The sequence below is a fragment of the Diplotaxodon limnothrissa genome, linkage group LG11 (assembly GCF_057381915.1).
Source record: "Diplotaxodon limnothrissa isolate DT_005_m linkage group LG11, D_limnothrissa_male_GT1.1, whole genome shotgun sequence".
NCBI lineage: Eukaryota > Metazoa > Chordata > Actinopteri > Cichliformes > Cichlidae > Diplotaxodon > Diplotaxodon limnothrissa.
Genome location: NC_140606.1, coordinates 16,189,057 through 16,215,749, shown reverse-complemented (window position 1 = coordinate 16,215,749; position 26,693 = coordinate 16,189,057). Strand labels below are relative to the sequence as shown.

The window sequence follows — 26,693 nt, the reverse complement described above, 5'->3', positions numbered from 1 at the left end:
TTAGCTAGATGCTTTATATTCATTTTTTTTCTTATGTGAATATATCATAGGGTTGTCTAGTTATTGCTGTGAACTGTTGTTCTATTGACCAAAACACTCATAATCCAAGCTGTGATCAAATTTCACGTAGCCAGTTGGAGTTATGAGCTGCTGTCATCATGTCTTGGGAGAAGTTTCTGCTTGTGCCTTTCTCTTTTTAATCTGGAAGAGTGGGTGAGAGGTGGACTGCTTGTTTCTATGGTGATATAGCATACAAATATTTTGCTGGCAGCGTCTTTGTAGTCAGTACGAGAAAGGTCTGCATTTAAAATTAAAGAATGCTTGGATGGTGAATACAGGAACTAACAATTTTGGCATTAGCTGAATGATTTACTAGACCGCCACGAGAAGAAAGCTACAATTTTCCAACCAATTATTTTACGCTTTCAACTCCAGCTCTTTGTTTGTCATCCTTACTTCGTTTACTAGGACTCGTGTTTCTTGTCCGTTTGTCACTGTGTGTTTGTGCGGTCAGAGGGGGTGATGAAAAGGAGCCTTTCTCTGCAGGGGTTACTCTCGTCAGAAAGGCTGCTGCTCAAGAGGAGGGAGACAAGGATGACAAAAAAGGGGGAAAAAAGCTTTTTGTGCAGTTTTTGTCAGCCTTTTTTTATTTACAGACCAACCGTGGATGCCGCTTTGTCCAAAGTGGTGGAAGGGTGAAAGTTTAGGGGATTAGGGTGGTCGTCCAGGAAATCTCCCATTTTTCTTGTCATGTCTCACAATCATAGACTGTACGTTAAAGGTAAAAATGTGTATAGATATTCACCCTGACATTTCATCCAGTGTTCTTTGGAGGCATTTTATTTAATCATCAGCTTATGCTCGTCGAAACCTTGAGTTTTCAAGACTATTTTGAGCAGGAATGTCAAACACATTTTACATCGTGGGCCTCCTACACTCCACTTTGAGCTTAAGTAAAAAGTCAAAGAAGCATAACTCTCTGTTAAAACTTTAATTTAGAAATTAAAAAAGAAATCCGTCAACATGACTCTTTGGGTCTTAAGTGTGTAAAATTTCTGGTAGCACATTGAAATCCTAAAATTTCTATAGTATATATTGAAAAAATGGAACATTTTCAGTCATTTAATTGCTTTTCTATTACGTAATGACTTCGGTGTACTATGAATGATGGTGGGAGAGGTGTTTGCTTGTAGTAAAAGTCCAAAATCTGTGTCCTCCTTCACACTTTTCAAAGCCGGTTACGGGGCCAGAATAGAGTCTTTGCAAGGCCGATTTTGGCCCTCAGGCTTTGGGGTTATGTTTGACACCCCTGATTCAGTCTTTTTAAGGTTTCAGTTAATTCTAGCAAGGTAGTAAGCCATATCATTTTTCAGGAAAAATGCCATTATAAATCCTCCAAAAGAAACAAACAGTTCAGTGACAAAAATAAACTGAGGTGAAGCCTCGCAGACAACCAGTGACTACAGCTGCAATTTCTCACCACTAAGAATTCCTGGCAGTTTGAGGCATCTGAGGGGACAGAGTACCATAGAAGGCTTCACATGCAGATGAATTAAGCCACAAAATGTACACTTGGCAGTTTCAGTTATTCAGATTTATGATATGTTTCTTTTGTTTTTCTTGCTCTGATCCAATTGCTGACAGTTGCACAAGCCTGCGCGTCCCTGCTATGTAATATCACAGATTTGTCAGACATGCAGGTGGACTGCACTGCCCCTCGCGATGGAATAAATACAAAAGTACCCACTTAATGAAACTTAATTTGATTGAATAAGCACTCGGAGTGCCTGTGTATGCCTGTGTGTGCCTGTGTGTGCCCTAACAGCAGAGAGTGTGTTTAAAGCCCAAAGAGATACACATAAACACACACTCATAGTTAAACAGGCAGGTCTTTGTGCGACTAGCTTGCATAACTGCTCAAGGCTGCACAGAGCACAGTTTCAGATGAAGACGCTCCAAAAACAGAGTTATGTGTTGGATAAATAGTCAGTAGTGCCATTCAGAAACTAAATAAATGTAAAAAGAAAATCTGAAATGTGCGCGCAACACTTTTGATGAACAACTTAATAGAAAACATATTCCTTTTTTAAACCAAGCTTTATGCTGTTCATTTGTGTTCGATTTTATAACCAAATCTATATTTGTTCCAAGCATACTGCACAAGTTGTATGCGACCTAATGCCTGTAAAATATGCACCCGCCCACACAAACTGAGTGGGTGCTTCTACATACGGTAGAAATGCTGCCTGTTTCCAGACGTCCCCTTGGAACGAGAGAGGCACAGTGGAGGTTTGCCCAATATCCTCACAGCAGCCCACTCGTGAGGGAGGGAGAGAGGGAGGGATGGAGATACAAAGAAAGAGAGAGAAAACATCCTACTCTCTAATGCTGCATTTGACTTTTGCTTTTCTCTCACACTGGACTTCACACTTTCCCTGGAATTTCAGCGACGTAGTTACTGCAGGTTTATTGTTATTTATAAAGATTCTGGGATTTTTTCAAAGGATCTTAAAGCCATTTGGCATACCTTTGGAGATGCTCTAAGGAAATATTTCAAGTCAGAGTTTTATATTCCACTAGCATGGCCCGTGGAATTGAATCTTTAGTGTCTTTGAACCCTTTTTACTCTGTGGATTCGGCGCAGGGAGAACACTCTGACAACTGCAAGTTCTGGCTGTTGGATCTGGGTAGGTGCCATGTGTAGGACAAAAGTAAATTGCTTCCTCTTATCCTGTTAATGCTAGATTTGCTTCTTATGCAGTGTGCTTGGGAAAACACAAATGATAAGTTGCGCTAAGTTGTTCTGGTTTAGCGGCTTGCTGCTATTGTTTGTTCCTCTGGTGAAAATGTAACGAAAGCATAACATTAGGATCTCAATTAGACTATGCTTCTGGTCTTATGACATTAAAACGGGTCTTTTTTTGCTCTAAAGTGCGACATTGAAGCTCCAGCTGTGCAAGAAACAACTGCAACTCTACATTTGTCGTTTTGACAGCTTGTCCTTATTTGCTGGGTTTGCATCAGCTATTTTTGTACGGGCTTTGTGCTGCAATTTCACAGTTCATCTGTCGATCATGTGGTGGCATTATAGCTGCAAAAGTAATTTGGTGAATGCATCGTTACATAATGAAATATTAAAATTCACTAAAATCACCAGGATAAGATTATGTCTTCGTTCCTGTTGAAATCCAGGTTGGGCTCACAGATGGACAGAGGGTGTTGTTGAGGTCAAACTGACGAGAAGGGGAGAATGAGGACTCTTAAACAATGGAATCCCTTTCCTTTTTAATGTTTTCACAGGTGTCTGCTAGATACAGTGTGATAAACCATTACAAATCACCCAAATATGCACTAGTTCTGCCAGAATGTGCACTGGGTGGTCTCTCATCCCATTACCACTCCCTTCCCTAAATGTGGCTGTTGGTGGCAAGCCCTCTCTAGCGTTGTACACATTTTTTCAGATCATCTACCAAAATCCCCTGGAGCTCTCCCCACACACTGCACCTCCGCCCCTAAAAGCACGTTCCCAGCCACACCAACTGATGTTTATGGCTTTGTGTGTTTGTTTTGGTTCTTCTTGGCAAGATTAGGGCACATGAAAGATGCTCCCCTGGTGACACCTCTGGAATCCCAGGCATGCTTCTGTTGAACAGCGCTTTTTTGGATCACTGCAGTTGTACAAAAGCCCCTCCACCTACCCCACTTTTATTCTTAGAGACACAAGAACACACATAAAGTTGTAAATCTAGCATGTTCTTTGCAGCAGCGTAAAGGAGCATCGACTGAGTTGTCACATTGTGTCGGAAGCTTGCTGATAAATCACATAATGCTTAAGTAGTATTAGAACATCTGGTGGGTTCTTCTGAAGGACATTAGCCCACAAAGTTAAAGTGAATAGGAGTATTGAGAAGTCTATCACAAGTACTGTTGTTTTGTATGTTTAGCCAGAATTATGAAGAAAGTAGAATACATTTTAAGTTTTTCTCATCTATGTACGTATACTTCCTAACCAATTTATTAGACCACCTGCAAAAAAATATTATTATATATTATTATGTTATTTATTAGGCAAATAAGAAACTGAATTCCTGTTTCTGTATCTAAGGATGAGCCTGCAGGCTGGACTGTTCTCAGTGCGCCCCAGGGTGGCTGTGGCTACAATGTAGCTTGCCATCACCAGTGTGTGAATGTGTGTGTGAATGGGTGGATGACTGGATATGTAAAGCGCTTTGGGGTCCTTAGGGACTAGTAGAGCGCTATACAAATACAGGCCATTTACTGTTCTAAGAAGTCAGCAATTAATCAAACTTGTAACTGCTAAACCAGATTTTTTTTCAGCTTTTTTTGTAAAAGAGTACGTTTTAAAATCCAAAAATAAAATTAATGATAATACAATAAAGAAAAAATATCTAAATGTAAGTTATAGAAAAACTCAAACTTCTTTAAAGCGGACACTGTTGCTCCCGCTGCCAGTAGAACATTCTGTGTTATTTTTAGCAGCAAAATTGAAAGGTCTTCAAGGATGATGCCTATAATACAGTTCATGCAGTTATAGCTCATTTGAACAAAAAACATGATTTATTTCTGTGATTTAAATATATATATAGGCAAGGTGGTTAGCACTGTTGCCGCACAGCAAGAAGGTCCTGAGTTCAATTCCACCATCAGGCCGGGGTCTTTCTGTGTGGAGCATGTTCTCCCCGTGTCTTTGTGGGTTCCCTCCGGGTACTCCGGCTTCCTCCCACCTTCCAAAGACATGCAGTTTGTGGGGGTAGGTTAATTGGATAATCCAAATTGCCACTAGGTGTGAATGTGCGAGTGAATGTGAGTGCGAATGGTTGTCTGTCCCTGTGTGTTGGCCCTGCGACAGACTGGCGACCTGTCCAGAGTGTACCCCGCCTCTCGCCCTATGACAGCTGGGATAGGCTCCAGCGCCCCCCGCGACACTGAAAAAGGAGAAGCGGAAGCGAATGGATGGATGGATGGATTTAAATATAATTGCCAGTAAAAGAATAAAATTAAAAAGAAGGCTTCAAACAAATTGCCACTTCCCTCTGTTTGTTTCCCCACGAGCGAGAGGCTGACCAGCTGTTCGAGAGGTGTCTCACACTTTCATTTACACTCCTGTTAGATCAACATCTTCAGTTTGCCACTTAACACTTATCAAGCCAAAGCTTGAAGATTTTTAAGCATGAGACAGGTGGGACTAGTGAAAAATCAACAGCGTCACACTTACTACTTATGTAAACAATATCTTGCACACTGTATATCTGCATATTGATCACAATAAATAACCAGCACATTCCATTCTCTGCTTATGTATATGCAAACCTATAAAATTCCAGTGCAGTTATGAAGACAGTTTTACCTCACTGCTACTGTTTTATAAAGTAGTATTTTTTGCTATTATTTGAATTACATCAAGGTGAGGCTATGAAACAAGTAGCTGTACCTCATGCTTGTTAACCACCACATGTCTGCAGGAACCACAGTCCATTTGCTCTTCATGAGAAGTCCTCACTGGGCAACCGTGGCTCAGGGGGTTGGGAATCGCATCTGTAACCGGAAGGTCGCCGGTTCGATCCCTGGGCTCTCTGTCCTGGTCGTTGTGTCCCTGGGCAAGACACTTTACCCTACTTGCCTACTGGTGTTGGCCAGAGGGGCCGATGGCGCGAAATGGCAGCCTCGCTTCTGTCAGTCTGTGGTTACAACTGTAGCTGCCTCCACCAGTGTATGAATGTGAGAGTGAATGAATAGTGGTATTGTAAAGCGCTTTGGGTGCCTTGAAAAGCGCTATATAAATCCAATCCATTATTATTATTCTCTGTGCTTTCCTAGTGAAAGCAGCAGTTTTCACCTAAGTGCTGGAGCTGATCAGTGTGGTCTCTCAGTTCAGTGATCATTTTAGCGGTTACCTTAATCACTTTAGCTTGGGTTAAATTTGATTTAACTGCTACAGTTTATCAGTCTGGGTGAACATGTATCAAAGACTCATCTGGTTCCCATTAGTGAACAACAGTTGTCTAATGCAGGTATTTACCTACACTCTTCCTGATATTAAACACTAATAAATCAAAGGTCTAGTCAGCACCTGTAGTTTTAACTTTTAACATGAATAGTGGATAAAATGTAAACATGATTTGGGGAAGGATTCAGAACTCATAAGTAGAGCTGGGCGATATATCGAGTTTTTAAAAAATATCGATATATTTTTATACGAGATATAAGATGTGACAATATCCTTTATATCGATATAGTCTATGTTACGTTATAATTATACTTGTGGAGCCGCAGGTTTGCCTCTCTTTCGTCCACTTTCGTCTTTACGCAATGTTACTCGGCCTCGCCTCTCCTTCACTGAACACAACTCCTCGTCCCCCATCGCTTCACCTGCAGGAAGCGACAAGATGGACACGGCAAATCTCCGTTAACGAGTTACTGCGCATCGCCCCGTGCGTGGGGCTGGACGGCGTCAACGTGTTAGCTAGCTAACCACGCTAACGAGCTAACCACGCTAACGCCATGCAGCCCAGAGGGGCTGCACGGACTAAAATCCTTTCATTTTCTCAAAAGTTGACAGCGCGCCTTATGTATGAATTCTGGTTGTGCTTGATGGCCGCGAACCGATTTTATGTGGAACACGGCGCTCAGCAATCTGTCAAAAAATGTTTTAGTACGACTTTAGTAAGCTACGGAGCTGCACCGCTTGATGGATTGTCGGAGCATTACGGCTGAGCCTCGCGGAGTGATACGTACTGTGCTTCAACGTAATATTACCCTACTGTGTATAAGGACTATAAATGGCACCTGTTAAGAGACGTGGTTGCGAAGCGGATTTCAAACTCCAGGCTGTCAGTCACGCAGTACAAGTTGGGAACAGAGCAGCTGTGAAATCTGTCTTTGTTATTGTGCTCAGCGTCTTTTAGTTTACATTTTGACTGCACAATTGTGAGCTTTTTGTTATGCACAAAAACAACATTGTTTTCTTTTATTTATGGAGCATTATTATTTAATAAATGCTCATAATTTATTTTTGAGTAAATTTTATGTACATCTGCTCTATGTTAATAAAAGTGCCTGTGTGACATCTGGGACACAGCTTTGACTAAGAACTCTCTTTTTGTTCTTACTTTATGGCTTTAAAAAAATATATCGAGATATATATCTTATATCGCCATCCAGCTAAAAAATATCGAGATATGAATTTTGGGTCATATCGCCCAGCCCTACTCATAAGTGAGGGATTTGGAATCCTCGGAGACCAACAAAGGTATTCTGAGTCATCAGAATTACAGCCTTAAACAGGATCTGTGAATGCACCCGTGACTAAAAAATTCCAGGGTAGTACTGTAACCAGCAATTGTGACTGGTTTTCATTTAGTACTGCAGGGGATCTGTTAGAGGAGAGCATTTTACAAAGCTCCCCCACAAATCTGCTCTAACCAGCGAGGTTGCACGTAAAACTTTTGAGCCAACAAAAGCGATGAAGTTGCCCTCAAGCAAAACACACAAATCTTCGACACCCCCTGTTGTCTTTAAATAGAGTGTTTGGGTGGAAAATATTGATTTGCAAAGCGTCCCAAGTTTCCCCTTCCCATCCCTTCAAGATGTTTGAACAGAATGAAAGCAACCTGTAAAAAACATGTGTTCTCATTTCTGTGCCATCAAAGTGCACCATATTGAAAGATTTTTACCGTGAGAAGAAGATGGTGCGAGGAATCTTAGTAAAGATGGATTTAAAGCCTTTGCAGTGCCTGATGTGGGAGATTCTTGTTGTTGAGGAACCGAGCTGTCTTCATTCCTTTGCATGTGACGTAAGAACACATTCTATAAGTAAGAAGAAAAGTCTTCTGGAGGCTTAATGACGGCCACACATTCACATGTTGCTGCATTAAGTCAGGCTGGGTGAAATCGTCCAATGAAGAACGGCAGAAATTCCACACCTGCTATTCATAAAAGCCGTTCGGCTCAGGCGTGTGCCTTAATCTTTTGCAGCTGCACCTTTTTAAATGCTCTAATGACTGAATTTGAGTATTTTAAACCTTGCCTTTAGTCTAGCTGTAAAACCTAGATAACTTCTAAAAGATGAAAAACATCTCTCTGTTCTCCTTTCTGGATGTTTGTTTTCAAGCTCATCGTGTTTTCATGCAAACAATTTAAAGCAGAGTGATGTAGGAGGAGAGTGTGTTGTCCTGACTCATCGCCCCTGTATGAATAAACATATTTTTGCAGTCACTTCCTCACTGGAAGTCGTGTCCACAATGAAAAGGTCATCACCGCCTGTATCAAGAAACGGCCTTTAATTTAACTCGCTGTATTAACAGCAAGGATCTTTAAGCTGGAGCTGGAGCGAGGAGAGCGGATCACCGGAGGCGATTCAAACCATCAATCCCGACAGTGATCATGGGCAACGTGAACTCGCTACAGAATAAGATTGACGAACTGTGCGCTCTGAACAACCACAGACTATACCGTGAGTGCAGCTTGTTTATCTTCACGGAGACGTGGCTAACCGAGCTAACGCCGCAGGCTAACGTAGACCTATGCGGTTTCACATCCGTGAGAGCCGATAGGGACACGCAGGCCAGCGGAAAAAGCAGAGGTGGGGGACTCATTGTCTACGTTAACAACAGATACTGTAACCCTGGACACGTCTCCGTTAAAGTTTCGGTATGCCGTCCGGACCTGGAGCTGCAAGCTGTTAGCTTGCGGCCATATTATCTACCTCGGGAGTTCAGTCATGTGATCTGTGTGTGTGTTTACATCCCTCCGAGGGCCGACGCAACAGCTGCCTGTGAGAAAATACACACAGTCACAGCAAGACTTCAGACACAAAACCCCGAGGCTTTCATTATTATATCTGGAGACTTTAACCATGCCACACTGGACTCTACTCTGGCTGCTTTTCACCAGTTTGTGAATTGTCCCACAAGGAGCAACAGGACAATTGACCTACTGTATGCTAATGTGAGAGATGCATACAGACCACAACCTGGTTTACCTACAGCCACAATACACACCCCTCGTCCAAAGGCAGCCGGTCACAACGCGCTCCATCTGGAGATGGACCCCAGAAAAGGAGGATGCTCTGAGGGACTGTTATGACACCACAGACTGGGATGTGCTCCTGAGCCCACATGGTGAGGACATAGAGGGGGCGACACACTGTCTTACAGACTATCTCAACTTTTGTGTGGACACGGTCGCCCCTGCTAAGACGGTACGGTGTTATCCTAATAACAAACCGTGGGTAACACAGGAAGTCAAAGCTGTCCTCAACATGAAGAAGAAGGCTTTCAGGAGCAAAGTGAAGGAGGAGATGAAAGCAGCACAGCGGGAGGTGAAACGCTGCCTGAGGGAAGCAAAGGACACCTACAGGAGGAAGGTGGAACAGAAGTTGGAGAGGAACAATATGAGGGAGGTCTGGAATGGTGTGAAAACCATCACAGGCCACAACACCAAGAAAAGCACAGTGGGGGGGACTGTGGAGAAGGCAAACGAACTCAACAACTTCTTCAACAGGTTTGACCAGCCCACAACCCCCCCACCCTCACCCTCACCCTCACCTTCACTACAGAGTCCAATCCCCACTCTCCTACCTCCCTCGCTTCCCCCCCTTCCTGACACCATGACACCCCCCTCCTCCAATCCCTCTCTCAGCAGCAAGACATCTCCCCCCCTCCCCTCCTCCCAAACATCTCCCAGTGTCACAGTGGATCAGGTCAGGAGACAACTGAGGAAGCTTCGCCCCAGAAAGGCAGCAGGCCCAGACAAGGTGTGTCCTAGGATGCTAAAGGCGTGTGCTGCTGAACTTGGGGAGCCGCTACAACGAGTCTTCAACCTCAGTCTGCGACTGGGGAGAGTGCCCGCCCTATGGAAGACATCCTGCATCGTCCCGGTCCCCAAAAAGAACCGGCCCAATGAGTTGAATGACTTCCGACCGGTGGCACTGACGTCACATCTTATGAAGACCCTAGAGCGGCTCTTCCTCAACCTCCTCCGACCACAGGTACAACATGCTCAGGACCCACTACAGTTTGCATACAAGGCGGGTGTCGGAGTGGAGGATGCCATCCTGTACCTCCTACACAGAGCCCACTCACACCTGGATGGGGGAAAAGGCACGGTCAGGATCCTGTTTCTTGACTTTTCCAGTGCCTTTAATACCATCCGGCCCTGTATGCTTCAGGAAAAACTGAACAGGATGGAGGTGGACCCCTGCCTGGTCGCTTGGATCTCCGACTACTTCACCGACAGACCACAGTACGTCAGGCTGAAGGACATCACGTCTGACACAGTGGTCAGCAGCACAGGAGCACCACAGGGAACTGTGCTGTCCCCTCTTCTCTTCACCCTGTACACCTCTGACTTCTGCTACAACTCTGAATTATGCCACATTCAGAAGTTTGCAGACGACACGGCCATCATGGGGTGTATCTGGGATGATCAGGAAGAGGAGTACAGAAGTCTGGTGAGGAACTTTGTCGCATGGAGTCACACAAACCACCTGCAACTCAACACCTCAAAGACTAAGGAACTGGTTGTGGACTTCGGGAGGTCTAGAGCAGGTCCACTGCCGGTTCAGATAGAGGGGGAGGAGGTGGAGGTGGTCAACAAGTACAAATACCTCGGGCTGTGGGTGGACAATAAACTGGACTGGTCATGCAACACAGAGCACCTGTATAAAAAAGCCCAAAGCCGACTGTACTTCCTCAGGAGGCTGAGGTCTTTTAACATCTGCAGGAAGCTCCTGAGGATGTTTTACCAGTCGGTGGTTGCTGGAGTACTTTTCTATGCTGTGGTGTGCTGGGGGAGCAGCACAGCAAAGAAGGACTCATCCAGGCTGGAGAAACTGATCAGGAAGGCTAGCTCTGTGGTCGGCATGAAGCTGGACACTCTGGTGACAGTGGCAGAGAAAAGGACATTAAAGAAACTGATGGACATTATGGACAATGCCAGGTGTCACCCTTTTTAACTGAGTAGTCCAAAATCAGTCAAATCCACAGTAATCTGTCATACAAAGTCAAGGAAAAAAACAATATTTGAGAATCTACTCTTGTTGGGTTCAGTTAGGATCGTAAGGAGACTGGCAGTGGTAACTCAACTTAAAGAAGGAATATCCCTCCACTCAGAATGAGACACTGACAACAACTTAAAGGGAGAAAAGTGATTTGAGTGTATTCAACATTTAAATGCTCCAAAACATAGACATGAACAAAACATTTAGACCATTTCAAACATGTAAATGTCAACAATGTACAACATATCACTTAAAGTGTCCATAAATATATTAGGTAGGCTGTCCTTTTCAGTTCAGTGCACTTAGTATTCAGTGTTCTTAGTAAGTGTTAATTGTCTTTAGTCACTGGTTTGCTTTTTGATGTTAAGTGGAATCAGATCTGACCCAAAAAAAAGAAAAAGTAACAACATAAAGTGTCCTGAGATCTCAGAAAAAAACGTTAATCCAAAAAAAATTGCAAATCGTTGTATCCTACCACCCTCCAAGGAAACAGGTGGCCTTCAGATTGAGAACGTCCTTTCTAGGCACCTCCAGTGGCATCCAGTCCTTAGATGGCACCGCTCGGTCCTTGCAGCAGATTTCTACTACATAAAAAAAAACCAGCCTGCACACAACGTGCAGTGCAATCACTCACTTGTAAAATAAAACATGTGTTTCTCTAGTGTTATCCCTTTTGTTCCTCACACATCACACATCTATACAGTTCTTATTGGCCAATAACAATTTATCAACAACAAAAATACATTTCACTGCAAATCATGAAGCATGAAAAGTGTCTCCGTGGTGTGTTAGCTAAAACTTCACATGTAAGCGCATTAGCCCAGGGAGCACATGTGGGTACGCTAGCATACTCTCCACAGGCTAACACAGCTAAACAATCGTTAGCAGGTTCTAAGACAAACATCACATTTCCGACAAGCATAGTATCCTGACTGGTTTTATGCTCAGAAACTGGACTATGAATCACAACTGAAACTGCAACTGTGAGACTCACCAGGATATTCTTCATAGAAAACATTAATTCCGTAGCGCAACACGTTACAGGACTGAATATCCACACAGCTTTGCGCATCTAGCTCCGTGCAGGCGGATGCAGTGAAAGAAAGTCACCACGCACGCGCTATGGTGCATTCACGGTACATGGGGAAAACTCAGCATTTAACAAAACAGTAACACTTCAAATTAGAATAAAAACAGAATACAATTGGCAATAAAATAACCATGGGTTACACTCTCCCCCTCTAAACGGCATGAGTCCCTTCATGCATCATAGACCAACTGGGGCCTGGTAAAGGTGACATGACAGTTTTGGAGAATGCAACGCCTAAGGTTTGGAAAAAGGAGCTAATAGCCAAGGTCAGTGGCTCTCCTAACTCATCATAAGTGAATTTCTGAGGTGGGCGTCTTTCTCTGTCAGAGCGCCTCAACCTCACTGGTTCTGTAGCACCAGCATCAGTACTAACAGCATCATCATTAATGACTGCAGGCTCTGGTGGAGTGAGATCTGCATCAGTCATGGTAGGTGTCAAGTTGGGTTCGGGAATGTCAATCACAACATGGTCTGAAGACCTCGCATCGGAAGGAACATAGTCCACATGACTTGTGTTAGAGACTTCAGGTTGTGTCAAGGTAGGTTTTCCAATATCAGGTAAGGACGTTTCCGGTACAGCAGTGTCAGGGGATGATACAGGGGGATGACTGTCCAATTGCTGTTGGGCTTTAGGATGAGCTGACTCAATTTGAATGTAAGGGGCTTTTGTGATGATTTGTGGATTCCATATGCCAAAACATAATTCCTCTTCATCACTCATCTCATCACTGTACTCTCCTCCATTATCCTTGTCGTTGCCTTTTGTGCAGTTTGGTTTACTCCTGGTCCTCATTTTCCTTTGATTCCCATTTTGAGAGTCCGATCCAACCTGATCTTCAACAGGTAAGAACCCGCAAGGGAGAAGCAAATCCCTGTGCAATGTACGCTGGGGGCCGTCTCCGTTTTCCGGTTTGACAACATACACTGGGCTGTCTTTGACCCGTTTGACAACAATGTGAATATTTTGTTCCCAACGGTTAGCAAGTTTGTGCTTCCCTCTAACATTCACGTTCCTTACTAAAACTCTGTCACCTGGAAACAGTTCTGCAGCTTTGATCTTTTTATCAAACCTCATTTTATTCTTCTCACCCATCTTTTGTGAGTGTTCGCTGGCAAGGGTGTAACTCTCTTGGAGGTTTTGGCGAAGACCTTTAACATAGTCAGAGTAAGACTTTGGACTGGTTTTGCCCGGGTGAGTACCAAGGACAAGATCAATAGGCAACCTCGGCTGTCTGCCGAACATAAGTTCGTATGGACAGTACCCTGTTGTGTCATTTCGTGTACAGTTGTAGGCATGTGTTAATGGCCTAACAAAGTCTCTCCAATGATACTTGTCTTTGTCCTCCAGTGTGCCTAACATGTCTAAGAGAGTCCTATTGTACCTTTCCACCGGGTTTCCTCGTGGATGATAGGGCGTTGTGCGAATTTTGCTTGTCCCAATCAATGTGCAGAGCTCTTTCACAAGCTTAGATTCAAAATCTCTGCCTTGGTCACTAAGCAGACGGCTAGGGATGCCATAGGGGATGATAAGGTGATCCCAAAGAGCCCTGGCTATTGTCTTAGCCTTTTGATCTTTTGTCGGGACCGCAACTGCAAATTTTGTGAAATGGTCCGTCAATACTAACACATTTCTGGTGTCTCGACTATCGGGCTCAATACACAAGTAATCAATGCACACTAGCTCAAGAGGGTAAGTTGCCTGGATATTCTGTAGTAGAGCAGCCTTTTGGGGAAGGGCCTTCCTCATGAGACAACGTGAGCATTTCTTACACTTCTCTTCAATAGACTGAGCCATTCGTGGCCAGTAGAACCTTGCCCGAGCGAGATGTAAGGCACGCTCAACCCCGAGGTGACCAACCTCGTCATGTACACCTTTCAGGGCTCTGTCGCGGTACTTTTGGGGCAGTACTAACTGGTACACAAGGGAATCTCTGTCATTGAATTTCCTGTAAAGCACGCCATTACTGAGCTCGAGTTTGTTCCATTGTTTCAGAAGGAGTTTAACATCTGACGATTCAAGATTTGCTTCTTTGGGGCTGGGTTTCAAGCCTCTTCTCAACAGGGCTATAACACGAGCGAGAGAAGGATCATCCTTTTGTGCAGCGCACCAATCAGCATCTGTCATTGAGGGTAAGATGTCTTCTCCATAAGCCTCAGTGACTGAGCTGGGGTCAATAGCAAGACTCTCGACAACTGAGAGGGTTTCTGAATGGCATGACACTGAGTGACGCTGACACAAGGCAGAAAACGTTTCATGGTCAAGATTGTTTTGCATGTTAATGAGACGTTCTTTCATATCATCAATGCGAGCTTTTTCTTTGACAAATGCCTCATCTTCATGAGGAGGCTCTTGGGGCCGCCGTGACAACCCATCAGCATCTTTGTTTGCTTGACCTGCCCTGTACTTAATATTGAAATTGTAAGTAGACAAGGCAGCCAGCCACCTGTGTCCTGCCGCATCTAATTTTGCAGTTGTCAAAACATAAGTTAGCGGGTTATTGTCGGTCAGGACTGTGAAGCTAGAACCGTAAAGGTAGTCATTGAACTTTTCACACACAGCCCACTTGAGGGCTAAGAATTCAAGTTTGTGTGTGGGATAGTTCTGTTCACTCTTAGAAAGCCCCCTGCTAGCGTAAGCAACTGCTCTCAGCCTCCCCTCTTGCTCCTGATAGAGCGCAGCTCCCAACCCATCCCGACAAGCATCCGTGTGCAATACATAGGGGAGTTGAGGGTTGGCAAAAGCAAGAATTGGTGCAGAAGTCAGCTTTTCGATTATTGTTCGGAAGGAGGTTTCACACTCATGAGTCCATTGTTCCCCGAGAGGCTGAGTGGGACTGTAAGAAAGTCTGGGTGGTTCTCTCTTGTAAATCTTGCCTCTCTTCTTCGGTGGCCGGTAGCCGGCAGTGAGACGATTCAACGGTTTGGCTATCTTGGAGTACCCTTCAACGAAACGTCTATAGTATCCAGCGAAGCCTAAAAAACATTTAAGCTCTTTGAAATTGGATGGGCGCGGCCAACATTTCAGAGCAGAGATCTTTTCAGGATCGGTGTGGACTCCGTGAGCATCCACAACATGCCCTAAATACTTCACAGATGTTTTGAAGAAGTGGCATTTTTCTGGGGATAATTTAAGACCGTAGTCTCTCAAGCGACTAAGAACTTTCATTAGCCTGGATTCGTGCTCTTCCAATGTGTCTGAGAACACAATCAGGTCGTCTAAAAAGACAAGCACTTCGGTGAGGTGGAGATCACCCACACACTTCTCCATCAGGCGTTGGAAGGTGCTTGGGGCATTTGTAACACCCTGTGGCATCCTATTAAATTCATAGAAGCCAAGAGGACACACAAAAGCTGTCTTAGGCTTGTCCTCCTCGGCTACCTCCACCTGATAGTAACCGGACTTAAGGTCCATGACCGAAAACCATTTAGCTCCACTCAGAGCTGTGAATGTCTCCTCAATATTTGGCAGGGCATATGCATCTCGAATAGTTCTTAGATTTAGTCTACGGTAATCTATGCATAGCCTTATCGAGCCATTCTTTTTCCTTACCAATACAATTGGTGAGGCGAAAGGACTTTGTGACTCTCGAATGATGCCCGCATCCAGTAATTCTCTTAGATGTTGTTTGACAGCTTCTCTGTCACTTGGGTGTATGGGCCTTGGCCGCTCTTTGAAAGGCGTTTCATTGTTCAATTTGATTTGGTGCTTCACAGCTGTGGTGTGGCCATGGGACATGTCATCGAGAGCAAAAACTTCAGGGATGGATCTCAGTTTTCCCAGAATTCGCTCTTTCCATTGCTCTGGGATGGGAGAATCATCAAGGTTGAATGTGAGGTTGTCACTGTCTGGTTCATTTTGACTTGGAGGATTCCGAGTTTGACTCGATGCTAGTGGGGAAACGTGTTGAGCTGCACAAGCTTGAGCGACAATGCTATTTGACTGCAACGTAACAGCATGTTCACTAACATTGTGTACAATGACAGGCACTTTACTGCTGGAATTAAAAGGAATGTCTACTAAAGCCGATTCAAGAAGCAATCCACCTGGTAACTTGTATTGCTCATGCGGCTCAAGGACAAAACTTGTGTTCCGGTTGTTCTTTCTTAACCTCACATTTCCCATTAGGCATTGTTTGTGTCTTGCAGGGATTGTCACTGCCCCTTTGCTATGCAACATGACAGGGCAGGAATGAGTATCATTTCTTTGTACTTGGGCAACATGTTGAAGGATCGTTGCAAACTGCTTAGAGTGTAGCTTACGAATGAACTTGGGACCATCTTGATGTACTAACTGTCCATAAACCCGTAAAAGCACATTTGTCCCTATCAACAGCGGAATTCTACTGTTAAAGTGACACTCAGGGACAACAAGGGCCAAAACAGCTAATTGTTGTTCTTTGCCTGCAATATTTTCGGGAAATGTAATGCAAGTCTGAACATATCCCAAGTATGGCACGTTTTGCCCTCCTGCTCCTTCAATTTCAAGAAGAGCATGTATTGGCTGGATGGGAAGGTGGGAAAGGTGCATCTTGTGAAAAGACTCAGAAATGGTCGTAACCTGTGAGCCTGAGTCCATTATGGATTCACAGGGTACCCCGTCAACAAGTACTGAGGCTGCACAGCGTGGGCCTATGAGGCCTTGAGGGAAGAGGAAGTTAGGATCTAGGCTGCCTATGGGATGAATGGGTTCTGTGATTTGCACTTCAGGACCACAAGCTAATGTCTCGGGACTGGGGAAATCAAGGGTTTCAGCTCCTGGGTGTCCCACGACAGGAGCTGCCACTAGTTTAAAGCAAACGGGGCTGTGGCCTGTCGTGCAGCAAAATCAGCCTGTTTCTTTCTCAACTCTGCATGCTTTTCTCGGACAAGTGTAGGATTAGCGTCATTTGTGCAGCTTACTGCGATATGATTGTCTTCCCCACACTTAAAGCAAAACCATGCCCTAGGTGTGCCAGGGACTTTAGCAAATGTCTGTGAGTTTCTGGTGTTGACAGCTAGAGAATTTTTGGGCTCATATTTCTCAGGTTTGGTTGAATGTCTTTGGCTTTGGACAAGCATTTGGACTTGTTTGGTCAACTCGGCTATTTGACTTTCAAGCTTGGCAGTTTCATTTGGTTTTGGGTTCACAGATTTGGATTTAGTGCTTACAAGAGGTTCAGTACTTGGGGTGGTGCTCCTTGGCCTTTGAGTTAAAGTTAACTGTTCAACTTGCTTTGCGAGCTCATTGACTTTTTGTTTGAGTTTCACAGCTTCACTGTCGGTTGGAGTAGGAGTCGCAAGTGGCGCTTGGCCAAAGGTGGGCATACTAAAAACTGAGTGTGCATGTGCAGCAGCTTTTGTTGCACCCAAATGTTTCTTCATGCGGTCCAACTTGGCGAAACGACGCTCTTCCTCAGTCCTTAACATGAGGAGAAGCTCCGAAAATGAGGGTGGAAAGCTCTTTTTTGCTTCAAGCTGGAGACTTACTATCAAGCTTTGGTCCCAGCAACCTCTAATGAATTGCTTAAGAAGCAGTTCATTTACATTTGTAGGAGGGGCTCCCCCTCTAGAAATGACTCGTGTGAGAAGGCTGTGAAGACGGTTCAAGAAGGCAGATGGGTTTTCTCCGCTGTTTTGATTCGAGCCAAGAAAGGCAGTGTAAAGCTCTTCACCGTCCTCAACAACTCCAAAGGCTGAATCAAGCTGAGTGACATAAGTGCTTGGTGTCGCAGTGACCCCCAGAGGCTTTACAATTTCAGATGCAGGGCTAAGTAAGCTCTCAAGTATCTTCCTCACTTTGAGGGCATCAGTCAGAAAAGGGTCACTGAGTAGAAGATCGACTTGGGTACGCCATGTCTCATAGTCGACTTCACCGTTGGGCCGTGGAAGTCGGCCTGAGAAGGTACGTATCTTAGCATGAGCAAGGGGTGCGTGACTTGGCTCATTACGAATAACATGTTCAACCACTACTTTCTGAATATGCGAAGGGTTGTAGATGCTCTCGTCTACATGTACTGGACCAGCAAAAGTGTCAGTATGTGGGCTGAAAGCACTTGTGGGTTCTACGGGTTCACTTGAATCAGTATTGGGAATGATGTCAGCTGTCGTATTAACGTTATGGTCAACGGGTGACTGTGTCTCAGTCTGGGGGGTAGGGCTGGCCTGCAACTCGCCTTGGAAAATACTGAGGAAGCCTGCCCTCCCACTGCCCCCCATAAACTCAAGTTCCTTCAGGTATCTACGGGCCACTTCCTTGCCCATTTCTTCTTGGGTGATATCTCTGATGGTTTTGGAAACCCATTTCACTGTAGGGTCTACAGGGCTGACAACTTCCCCTAAGGTGGAAGGGTCTATCTTTAAGATAGCCTGTTCAGACTCATACACTATAAGTGTTCTGCCTTCGGGCTGATGTGGCTCATCAGGGACCCTGACAATGTTAGAGATCTTACCATTGACTTCAAAAACATTAGTTATATCATGTTCACTACGATGTCTTTCAATACCTGTAATAAGCAGGGTTTTCTGGCTATCAACTCTAAAGCGTTCACAAAGGTCAAGTGCCATTTTCGAAAATAAAAGTATCACTCAGTGTGTCATATGAGTTGGAGGTAAAACCACTATGCCAATCTCCTGGCTGGCTCGCCACTAGTTGTCACCCTTTTTAACTGAGTAGTCCAAAATCAGTCAAATCCACAGTAATCTGTCATACAAAGTCAAGGAAAAAAACAATATTTGAGAATCTACTCTTGTTGGGTTCAGTTAGGATCGTAAGGAGACTGGCAGTGGTAACTCAACTTAAAGAAGGAATATCCCTCCACTCAGAATGAGACACTGACAACAACTTAAAGGGAGAAAAGTGATTTGAGTGTATTCAACATTTAAATGCTCCAAAACATAGACATGAACAAAACATTTAGACCATTTCAAACATGTAAATGTCAACAATGTACAACATATCACTTAAAGTGTCCATAAATATATTAGGTAGGCTGTCCTTTTCAGTTCAGTGCACTTAGTATTCAGTGTTCTTAGTAAGTGTTAATTGTCTTTAGTCACTGGTTTGCTTTTTGATGTTAAGTGGAATCAGATCTGACCCAAAAAAAAGAAAAAGTAACAACATAAAGTGTCCTGAGATCTCAGAAAAAAACGTTAATCCAAAAAAAATTGCAAATCGTTGTATCCTACCACCCTCCAAGGAAACAGGTGGCCTTCAGATTGAGAACGTCCTTTCTAGGCACCTCCAGTGGCATCCAGTCCTTAGATGGCACCGCTCGGTCCTTGCAGCAGATTTCTACTACATAAAAAAAAACCAGCCTGCACACAACGTGCAGTGCAATCACTCACTTGTAAAATAAAACATGTGTTTCTCTAGTGTTATCCCTTTTGTTCCTCACACATCACACATCTATACAGTTCTTATTGGCCAATAACAATTTATCAACAACAAAAATACATTTCACTGCAAATCATGAAGCATGAAAAGTGTCTCCGTGGTGTGTTAGCTAAAACTTCACATGTAAGCGCATTAGCCCAGGGAGCACATGTGGGTACGCTAGCATACTCTCCACAGGCTAACACAGCTAAACAATCGTTAGCAGGTTCTAAGACAAACATCACATTTCCGACAAGCATAGTATCCTGACTGGTTTTATGCTCAGAAACTGGACTATGAATCACAACTGAAACTGCAACTGTGAGACTCACCAGGATATTCTTCATAGAAAACATTAATTCCGTAGCGCAACACGTTACAGGACTGAATATCCACACAGCTTTGCGCATCTAGCTCCGTGCAGGCGGATGCAGTGAAAGAAAGTCACCACGCACGCGCTATGGTGCATTCACGGTACATGGGGAAAACTCAGCATTTAACAAAACAGTAACACTTCAAATTAGAATAAAAACAGAATACAATTGGCAATAAAATAACCATGGGTTACACCAGGCATCCTCTGCACACGGCCATTAACAACCAGAAGAGTCTGTTCAGTGACAGGTTGCTTCTCCCAAAGACAAGAACTAACAGACTTAAAAACTCCTTTGTCCCACACGCCATCAGACTGTTTAACTCCTCTCTGGAGGGGAGAGGGAGGGGAAACAGGAGGACAAAGGAGGGGGGAACAACTAAGCTGTAGTGCCTCTTCACCTCACTGTGCAATACCTTTTGTGCAATACTTATGTAAATAGTCAACGGTGCAATAGACTCAATACTTGAAATGTGCAATTCACTTGTATTTTTATTTTTTATTCCTATTTATTCTATTTATCCCCTTCGTATATTTTATTTATATTGTCTCTGTATTTATATATATATATATATGTGTGTGTGTATATATATATATATATATATATATATATATATATATATATATATAATATAATATAATATTCTGTAACTCTGTAACTTCTGTCGGTGCTGTGCTTTTTTGGAAATCGAATTTCCCAGAGGAACCCACCCGAGGGATTAATAAAGTTCTATCTAATCTCTCTAATCTAAAGAAATCTGCTGAAAAGCAGTGATGGACCAGCAGTGATCTGGCTGAAACATAAAAGGAAATGAAGTCTCTCATGTAGAGGGGAACGAAACAAACGGGTTCTATAAGGTACAGAGAGCCAGTGCAGTGTCACTGTAGTTCATTTTGTTTGTTCGTTTGTTTGCTTGTTTTCTAAATTCAACAAAAAAAAGAATAAGTGCTGTTTATTAGTCTAAATTGGCAGTGATAAAAGCATGAAGAAATGAGGCATTGTTCTGTAGAGGTGGGAATCAGCATACAACTCGCGATACGATATTATCAGAATACTTAACACACGATACGATATTATTGCGATTTTTTAAAATATTTTGCGATATTTAAATTCTGCACATAAAGGTAAAGTTTATCAATATTCATTTTATCTAATATCAAAGTCTCACACTCAGTCTTTCTCTCATTTCAGTCAGTTTTATTGTTGACAAACTTGAACGGTTTGTATTACAGTCTAGTCCAACTTAACTGAATGCAACCATCTGGTACAATTATAGCTATTCTGAACTATGCAATTTATGAAAACCATGCAGCCCATTCAGCAACTGAAGAATTTGAAAGTAAATTTAAAAAAACTATAATTTTACATTAAATAAAAAAGTTTTAAACTTAATTAAAATTAAACATGTCTTAAATTAAAATAAGTAAACTGTCATGTTTATTGCTGCCAAAAAAAAAAGTTAAACACATTTGGACAGTGAAGGAATGTCAGGGTTCTTGCTCAGAAAAAGGATCAACATGCTCTGAAGTCAACATGCTCTGAAGTCAACATGCTCTGACTCCAGAGCATGTTGACTTCAGAGAAAAAATTGTTTGTAACAAAATATCGATTTCTGCTGTCCCTGTATCGATACATTATTAGCAAACAAAATATCACGATACTACACAGTATCGATTTTTTCCCCCACCCCTATTGTTCTGAAAGGTCAGACTTTGAAAATGGAAACAAGTTTTGGGTCCCACACTCTCGTAATCTTTGAATTCAGGTCTTTTCTGTCCCTTTACCGCACATATGTGAACAAATGGGTCATTCTAAAGAGCTCAGTGAATTGTGGTACAGAAAGAGGATGCGACAAGAAGTCACTCTTTTGTCCTAGATCAGCTTGTAAAGCGGAAACATTTAGAAGCCACAGCAGCTTAACCACAAAGTGTCAGATCGCGGTCATTAAGTGCTGAGGCGCATAGTGTGTAAAAGCCTCTATCAGTCACTTATTGCTGACTCAATAACTAAGTTTGAAGCCTCCTCTGGCATTAACATCAGCAGAGAAATTGCACCGGGAGCTTCTTGGCATGGCTGAACAGCTCCTGTAGGTGTGATGTGTTGTGGCCCCAGTACTTTTGTCCATTTAGATTATTTCTAAGATTAAAAAAACAGTATCGTTTAAAATCCCTAATTTTATGTTATTATTATACGATGTTTGCATGCACTGGGGATGCTTTCATAATTTTTCTATAACTACAGCTCTCCGTCGTGCATAAAAATTGTAGCTGACATGGTGATTGATAATAATTTGGCCAAATAGAGAAAAAAAAACATAGTATAAAACAATCTTGGGATGAAAGTGTGTCCAACAGTACATGTCCACCGTGGCTGACAAACTGTGCAGCAGTGTAATTAATTTCAATTAATTAACATAATGTATTCTGTGGTATCCACTGCTTGTGGTTTTTGTTTTTCTTTCTCTCATGAAATGAGCAGATCGAGAAAAACTTTTAAATCAGGTTGTTACCCTCGGTTGAACTGCTTGAGGATATCCACCCTCATCCTGAGATTGCTCAGAGATTGTCAGAAGCTTGTTTAGTTGTCAGACTTGTGAGTCTCCCATCAGCATTTTCAGCGAGAGCAAAGGAAGCTAAAGAGGAGGATGGTAGTGCAGTGAATGATAAAGGATGATACAAGGGCAAACAAATTAAGCTTAGAGGGAGATAAGTAAGAGTAAATGAGCAGAGACAGGTGAGACAGACAGATGGCTGTATGTTTGAAGTACTCAGACAAAGCCTCAAGCATCCCTTTATACTGCGTTATTTTCTCACCGCTCCATTTCTAGTCGAAGAAAAAGAGCTTTCCTCCTACAGATTCCCCGAGGAACCGTCATCACTGTGAGAGGGGGAGGAGGCCATCCTGCCTCCTGCACAGAGCACAAACAAACACATCCACAGTTATCTTTAACATATATTGACTTTATTTTTTTCTTCTCTCTGCCTCTAGGCTATGTTACATATGCATAGAGTTTTGTTTAATGCAGAAATAGATGAGTTGGTGACACTTAACATCTTAACATGAATATGTATGATTTTTGCAATGAGCAATAAATTCGACAGATTTGATTTGGGTCATACTTGCATATTCCAGGACGAGTTTGTGCCAGTGTAAAAGCATGTGTGATGTAAACAAACCTTCACAACAGCACAATCAGATAGCATTAATCACATGGATTAGCTGTCCATTGTTAGTCCCTGATTTGAAAGATCTGCCAGTCAGTGTAAAACTGAAAAAAGTTTGTTTTTTTCTTTAATGGTTGCATGTTCTTTGCGTTTCGTTTGAGTAACACTGGATGTGCTTCGTTCTCTTTCCTCTGTCCATTCAGACACCTTGTCCGTATCCAGCAATGACGCCCTGCAGCCCGGCTCCAGCCAAACGCTGGGTCCTCACAGCTCCCCAGGTCCCAAACGTCCTGGAAACACACTAAGGAAGTGGCTGACGAGTCCGGTTCGGCGGCTCAGCTCCGGTAAAGCCGACGGCCACGTCAAAAAGCTCGCCCACAAGCATAAGAAGAACCGCGATGGCACGAGGAAGAACATGGACGCGATGCCCGGCTCGCAGAAGGACTCTGACGACAGCGCCGCCACTCCACAAGATGAGACCCTGGAAGAAGTAAGACGACGCACCGTAATGCTGAATAACTGTGACCATGTCTGACTCTGAACTACCACTTGTTCTTTATTTCTCTCCAGCGTATGCGCAATGAGGGGCTGAGCAGCGGCACCCTGTCCAAGTCTTCCTCATCGGGCATGCAGAGCTGCGGTGAGGAGGAAGGAGAAGAGGGGGCGGACGCTGTCCCGCTGCCTCCCCCAATGGCCATTCAGCAACACAGCCTGCTTCAGCCCGACTCTCAGGATGACAAGGTGGGGACATGCAGAGCAATCGAGACGCAGTCATAAATATATGATGTACACACAACAGCTCATCATGTGCATCAGCAAGAGAGACAGTAAGATAGATTGAACAGCATAAAGTGGACAAATATTTGAGCTTTTTCTTTGTTTATTTCTGTTTGTATTTGTTCTGTTATTAATCCACATGACTCATAGGCAGCAAGATTTTTAACTTGCTCCTCCACTCACAGCTTAAAATAACAGCTTAACTTTATTTTGGCACTAATAACTCTGCCTGTTTTCTCCTATTTTCTTAATGGTTGCATGTTCCCTCCTTCAGCATTATGTTGATTTCTGTTCTGCTTCTCTTCTGTCCCAGTTTCCCTATCTGTCCATGTGAAACCCTCTAAATGATCCTATCTAGATTTTTCCTTTCTTTCCTTTCTGTCTAATTAAATTCCCTCTGCATGTTTTTTCTTCTTTTTTCTTCTTCTTTTTTTGCTGAAGTGAATCCATTTACATGTCTTTGCAGTAGCAAAATGTCTGTGACATTAAATGGTTGTGCATTGTGGATCGTTTAAATCTCGCCCTGCCCTTTGTGCCTCCGACTAAGCTCTGTAGCAGAGGCAAACTTTCCGTCCAATGGAGTATTTTTTCGACCAATTATGGCGCGTGTGCTTGAAGAGCACTCCAATCACAGTTTCCCCCTGACCTATACCCACCTCATAACCCCTGTTTTCCCAAGAATATAGTCTGTGATTGGCTCCAAGTTGGCTCCCAATTAACCCTTTTATTAGGGAGATCACACAAACCAAGTCTTTATTTGGACATGTGGAATATCGAGGTCCAAATCACGACAATGGTGAGCTCAAGTCTCTAAGAATGTATGACTCCTGTATGCATGCAACACCTAAAAGTTCTCCATTCACAGTGTCTTGAAGATTAACCGTTAGTTTTCTTTATTCCTTCCATTTCTTCTCTCTCTTTCAGTCTGCATCTCGGCTGTCTGGCCGTCCCAGTAGCTCAGAGACACCCAGTGCGGCTGAACTGGTCAGTGCCATCGAAGAACTGGTGAAGAGCAAGATGGTGAGATGGATTTCATAAACACTCACAAATACTTGCAAATGAGGCCCACTTGCACACAGAACAATTTTAATAGATGTAGATACAAGCGCACGCTTTCTTTCTGGTGTTAGTGACAGAGAATGGCATCATTGCCAGCAAGTCATCTGTCAAAACTGTGACTAACTATCCCAGCTGTCCTCTGTTCCAACAAATGGGCACTGCACGCTGGCGAATATCCCCAGTATACTCATGCAGACTGGCCTCCACGTATATTATGCTTCATTTCGATAAAGATAAGTAAGTGGAACATATTTTTCTGCCTCTTAATTTCTTAATTCTTTAATTCAGTCACTGGAAGACCGTCCCAGTTCTCTGTTGGTGGAGCAAGGTGACAGCAGCTCTCCCTCTCTCAATCCCTCCGACAACTCCCTCCTCTCCTCCTCCTCACCCATCGACGAGGTGGACGAGCGCAAATCTGGCTTCCTCAAGAGAAGACAGTGAGTTATAAGTCCTGTTGGTGTTTTTATAAATAAAAGCTGCTTGAACCCAGACAGTAAATGATGTTTGTCCTCATTCGTGTGCTTATATGGAGCATTTCTGATATTCATCCACAGCTGAGCGTTGCATTCGTCTTACGTGACAATTTCTGTGTGTTCTTTCTCTCAGTTATGTACTTCTGGAGCTGGTGGAGACTGAGAGAGACTATGTCAGAGACCTGGGATCAGTGGTGGAGGTAAGAAAAGAAGACAATCTGGATAAATAAATTTTCGGACATAGTTGTTGGTCAGCGTTTGCTTGTGCTTCTTACACTTTGGGTGGCTCTTTCTTTCAGGGCTACATGAGCAGAATGAAAGAGGAAGGAGTTCCAGATGACATGAAAGGAAAAGACAAGATTGTTTTTGGAAACATCCATCAGATCTATGACTGGCACAAAGAGTACGCTGGCAGAATCCTTCAGCTGTAGTACCTGCCCCTGCTTCAGGGCATATGCAGCATTATACAAAGAAAATGTCAACATGCTGTTTCTTGGCAGGTTAAATCACATGTCTGTATCCATTCACAGTTTTTTCCTGGGAGAACTTGAAAAGTGTTTGGAGGATCCTGACCGGCTGGGACCGTTATTTGTCAAACAAGTAAGAAATGCACTAGTTTTGCAGCATGATTTTGTTAAAGAGGGTATTACATGTTCTTATCTGTAATATTCTTTTCTGTTTTTGTTGCAAATACAGGAACGGAGACTGCACATGTATATTGTGTACTGCCAAAACAAGCCTAAGTCTGAGCACATCGTGTCGGAGTATATTGATACGTACTTTGAGGTAAGATTGTTTAATCATTTTGCACCTCATAGCCACAGCATGCTATCTGTATTGTATTGTCCGTGTCATGAGTCAGGTCCCGGACATGATAGATTTTTATTTTTCTTCAGGACCTGAAGCAGCGACTGGGACACAGACTGCAACTCACTGACTTACTCATCAAACCTGTCCAGCGCATAATGAAGTACCAACTGCTACTGAAGGTAAATCTTTTTCTGTACAACATAAATTATGATCAACGCAGTCTGAATTTCTCTCCTTACCTCTGTTAACTTCTTCACAGGATCTTCTTAAAATTTCTAAGAAGGCTGGAGTGGATGCCACAGAGCTGGAGGTACAATCGAGAAAAAGCCCAGGATTCAGCACAAAACTAATGAAGCAATAATAATCTGTTGTGTTTTCCAATGAATGCTGTGAAAGTATCATAACTAGATAAGTAGTTTTTAACTTTTTTTTTCTCTCGTGTTCTTCCACAGAAAGCTGTAGAAGTGATGTGCGTGGTCCCAAAACGCTGCAATGACATGATGAATGTTGGGCGCCTTCAAGGCTTTGATGTAAGTCTCCCTTTGGTACCTCTGATAGTGTGTGAATGTTTCCAA

General features: G+C 43.3%; 1 protein-coding gene across 4 annotated transcripts in view; it reads left to right on the top strand.

The window, feature by feature from the left end:
• Nucleotides 1-26,693, top strand: part of triob (trio Rho guanine nucleotide exchange factor b) — a 127,238-nt gene that overhangs the window by 91,524 nt on the left and 9,021 nt on the right. For all 4 annotated transcript variants that reach the window (XM_085366268.1, XM_085366271.1, XM_085366269.1 and 1 more), the window contains 11 exons: nucleotides 23,203-23,489; nucleotides 23,570-23,740; nucleotides 24,701-24,796; nucleotides 25,124-25,272; nucleotides 25,442-25,508; nucleotides 25,608-25,711; nucleotides 25,839-25,908; nucleotides 26,005-26,094; nucleotides 26,205-26,297; nucleotides 26,378-26,428; nucleotides 26,571-26,648. In XM_085366268.1, the coding sequence (XP_085222394.1) occupies nucleotides 23,203-23,489; nucleotides 23,570-23,740; nucleotides 24,701-24,796; nucleotides 25,124-25,272; nucleotides 25,442-25,508; nucleotides 25,608-25,711; nucleotides 25,839-25,908; nucleotides 26,005-26,094; nucleotides 26,205-26,297; nucleotides 26,378-26,428; nucleotides 26,571-26,648 (1,256 nt within the window). The remainder of the gene's footprint in view (nucleotides 1-23,202; nucleotides 23,490-23,569; nucleotides 23,741-24,700; nucleotides 24,797-25,123; nucleotides 25,273-25,441; nucleotides 25,509-25,607; nucleotides 25,712-25,838; nucleotides 25,909-26,004; nucleotides 26,095-26,204; nucleotides 26,298-26,377; nucleotides 26,429-26,570; nucleotides 26,649-26,693) is intronic.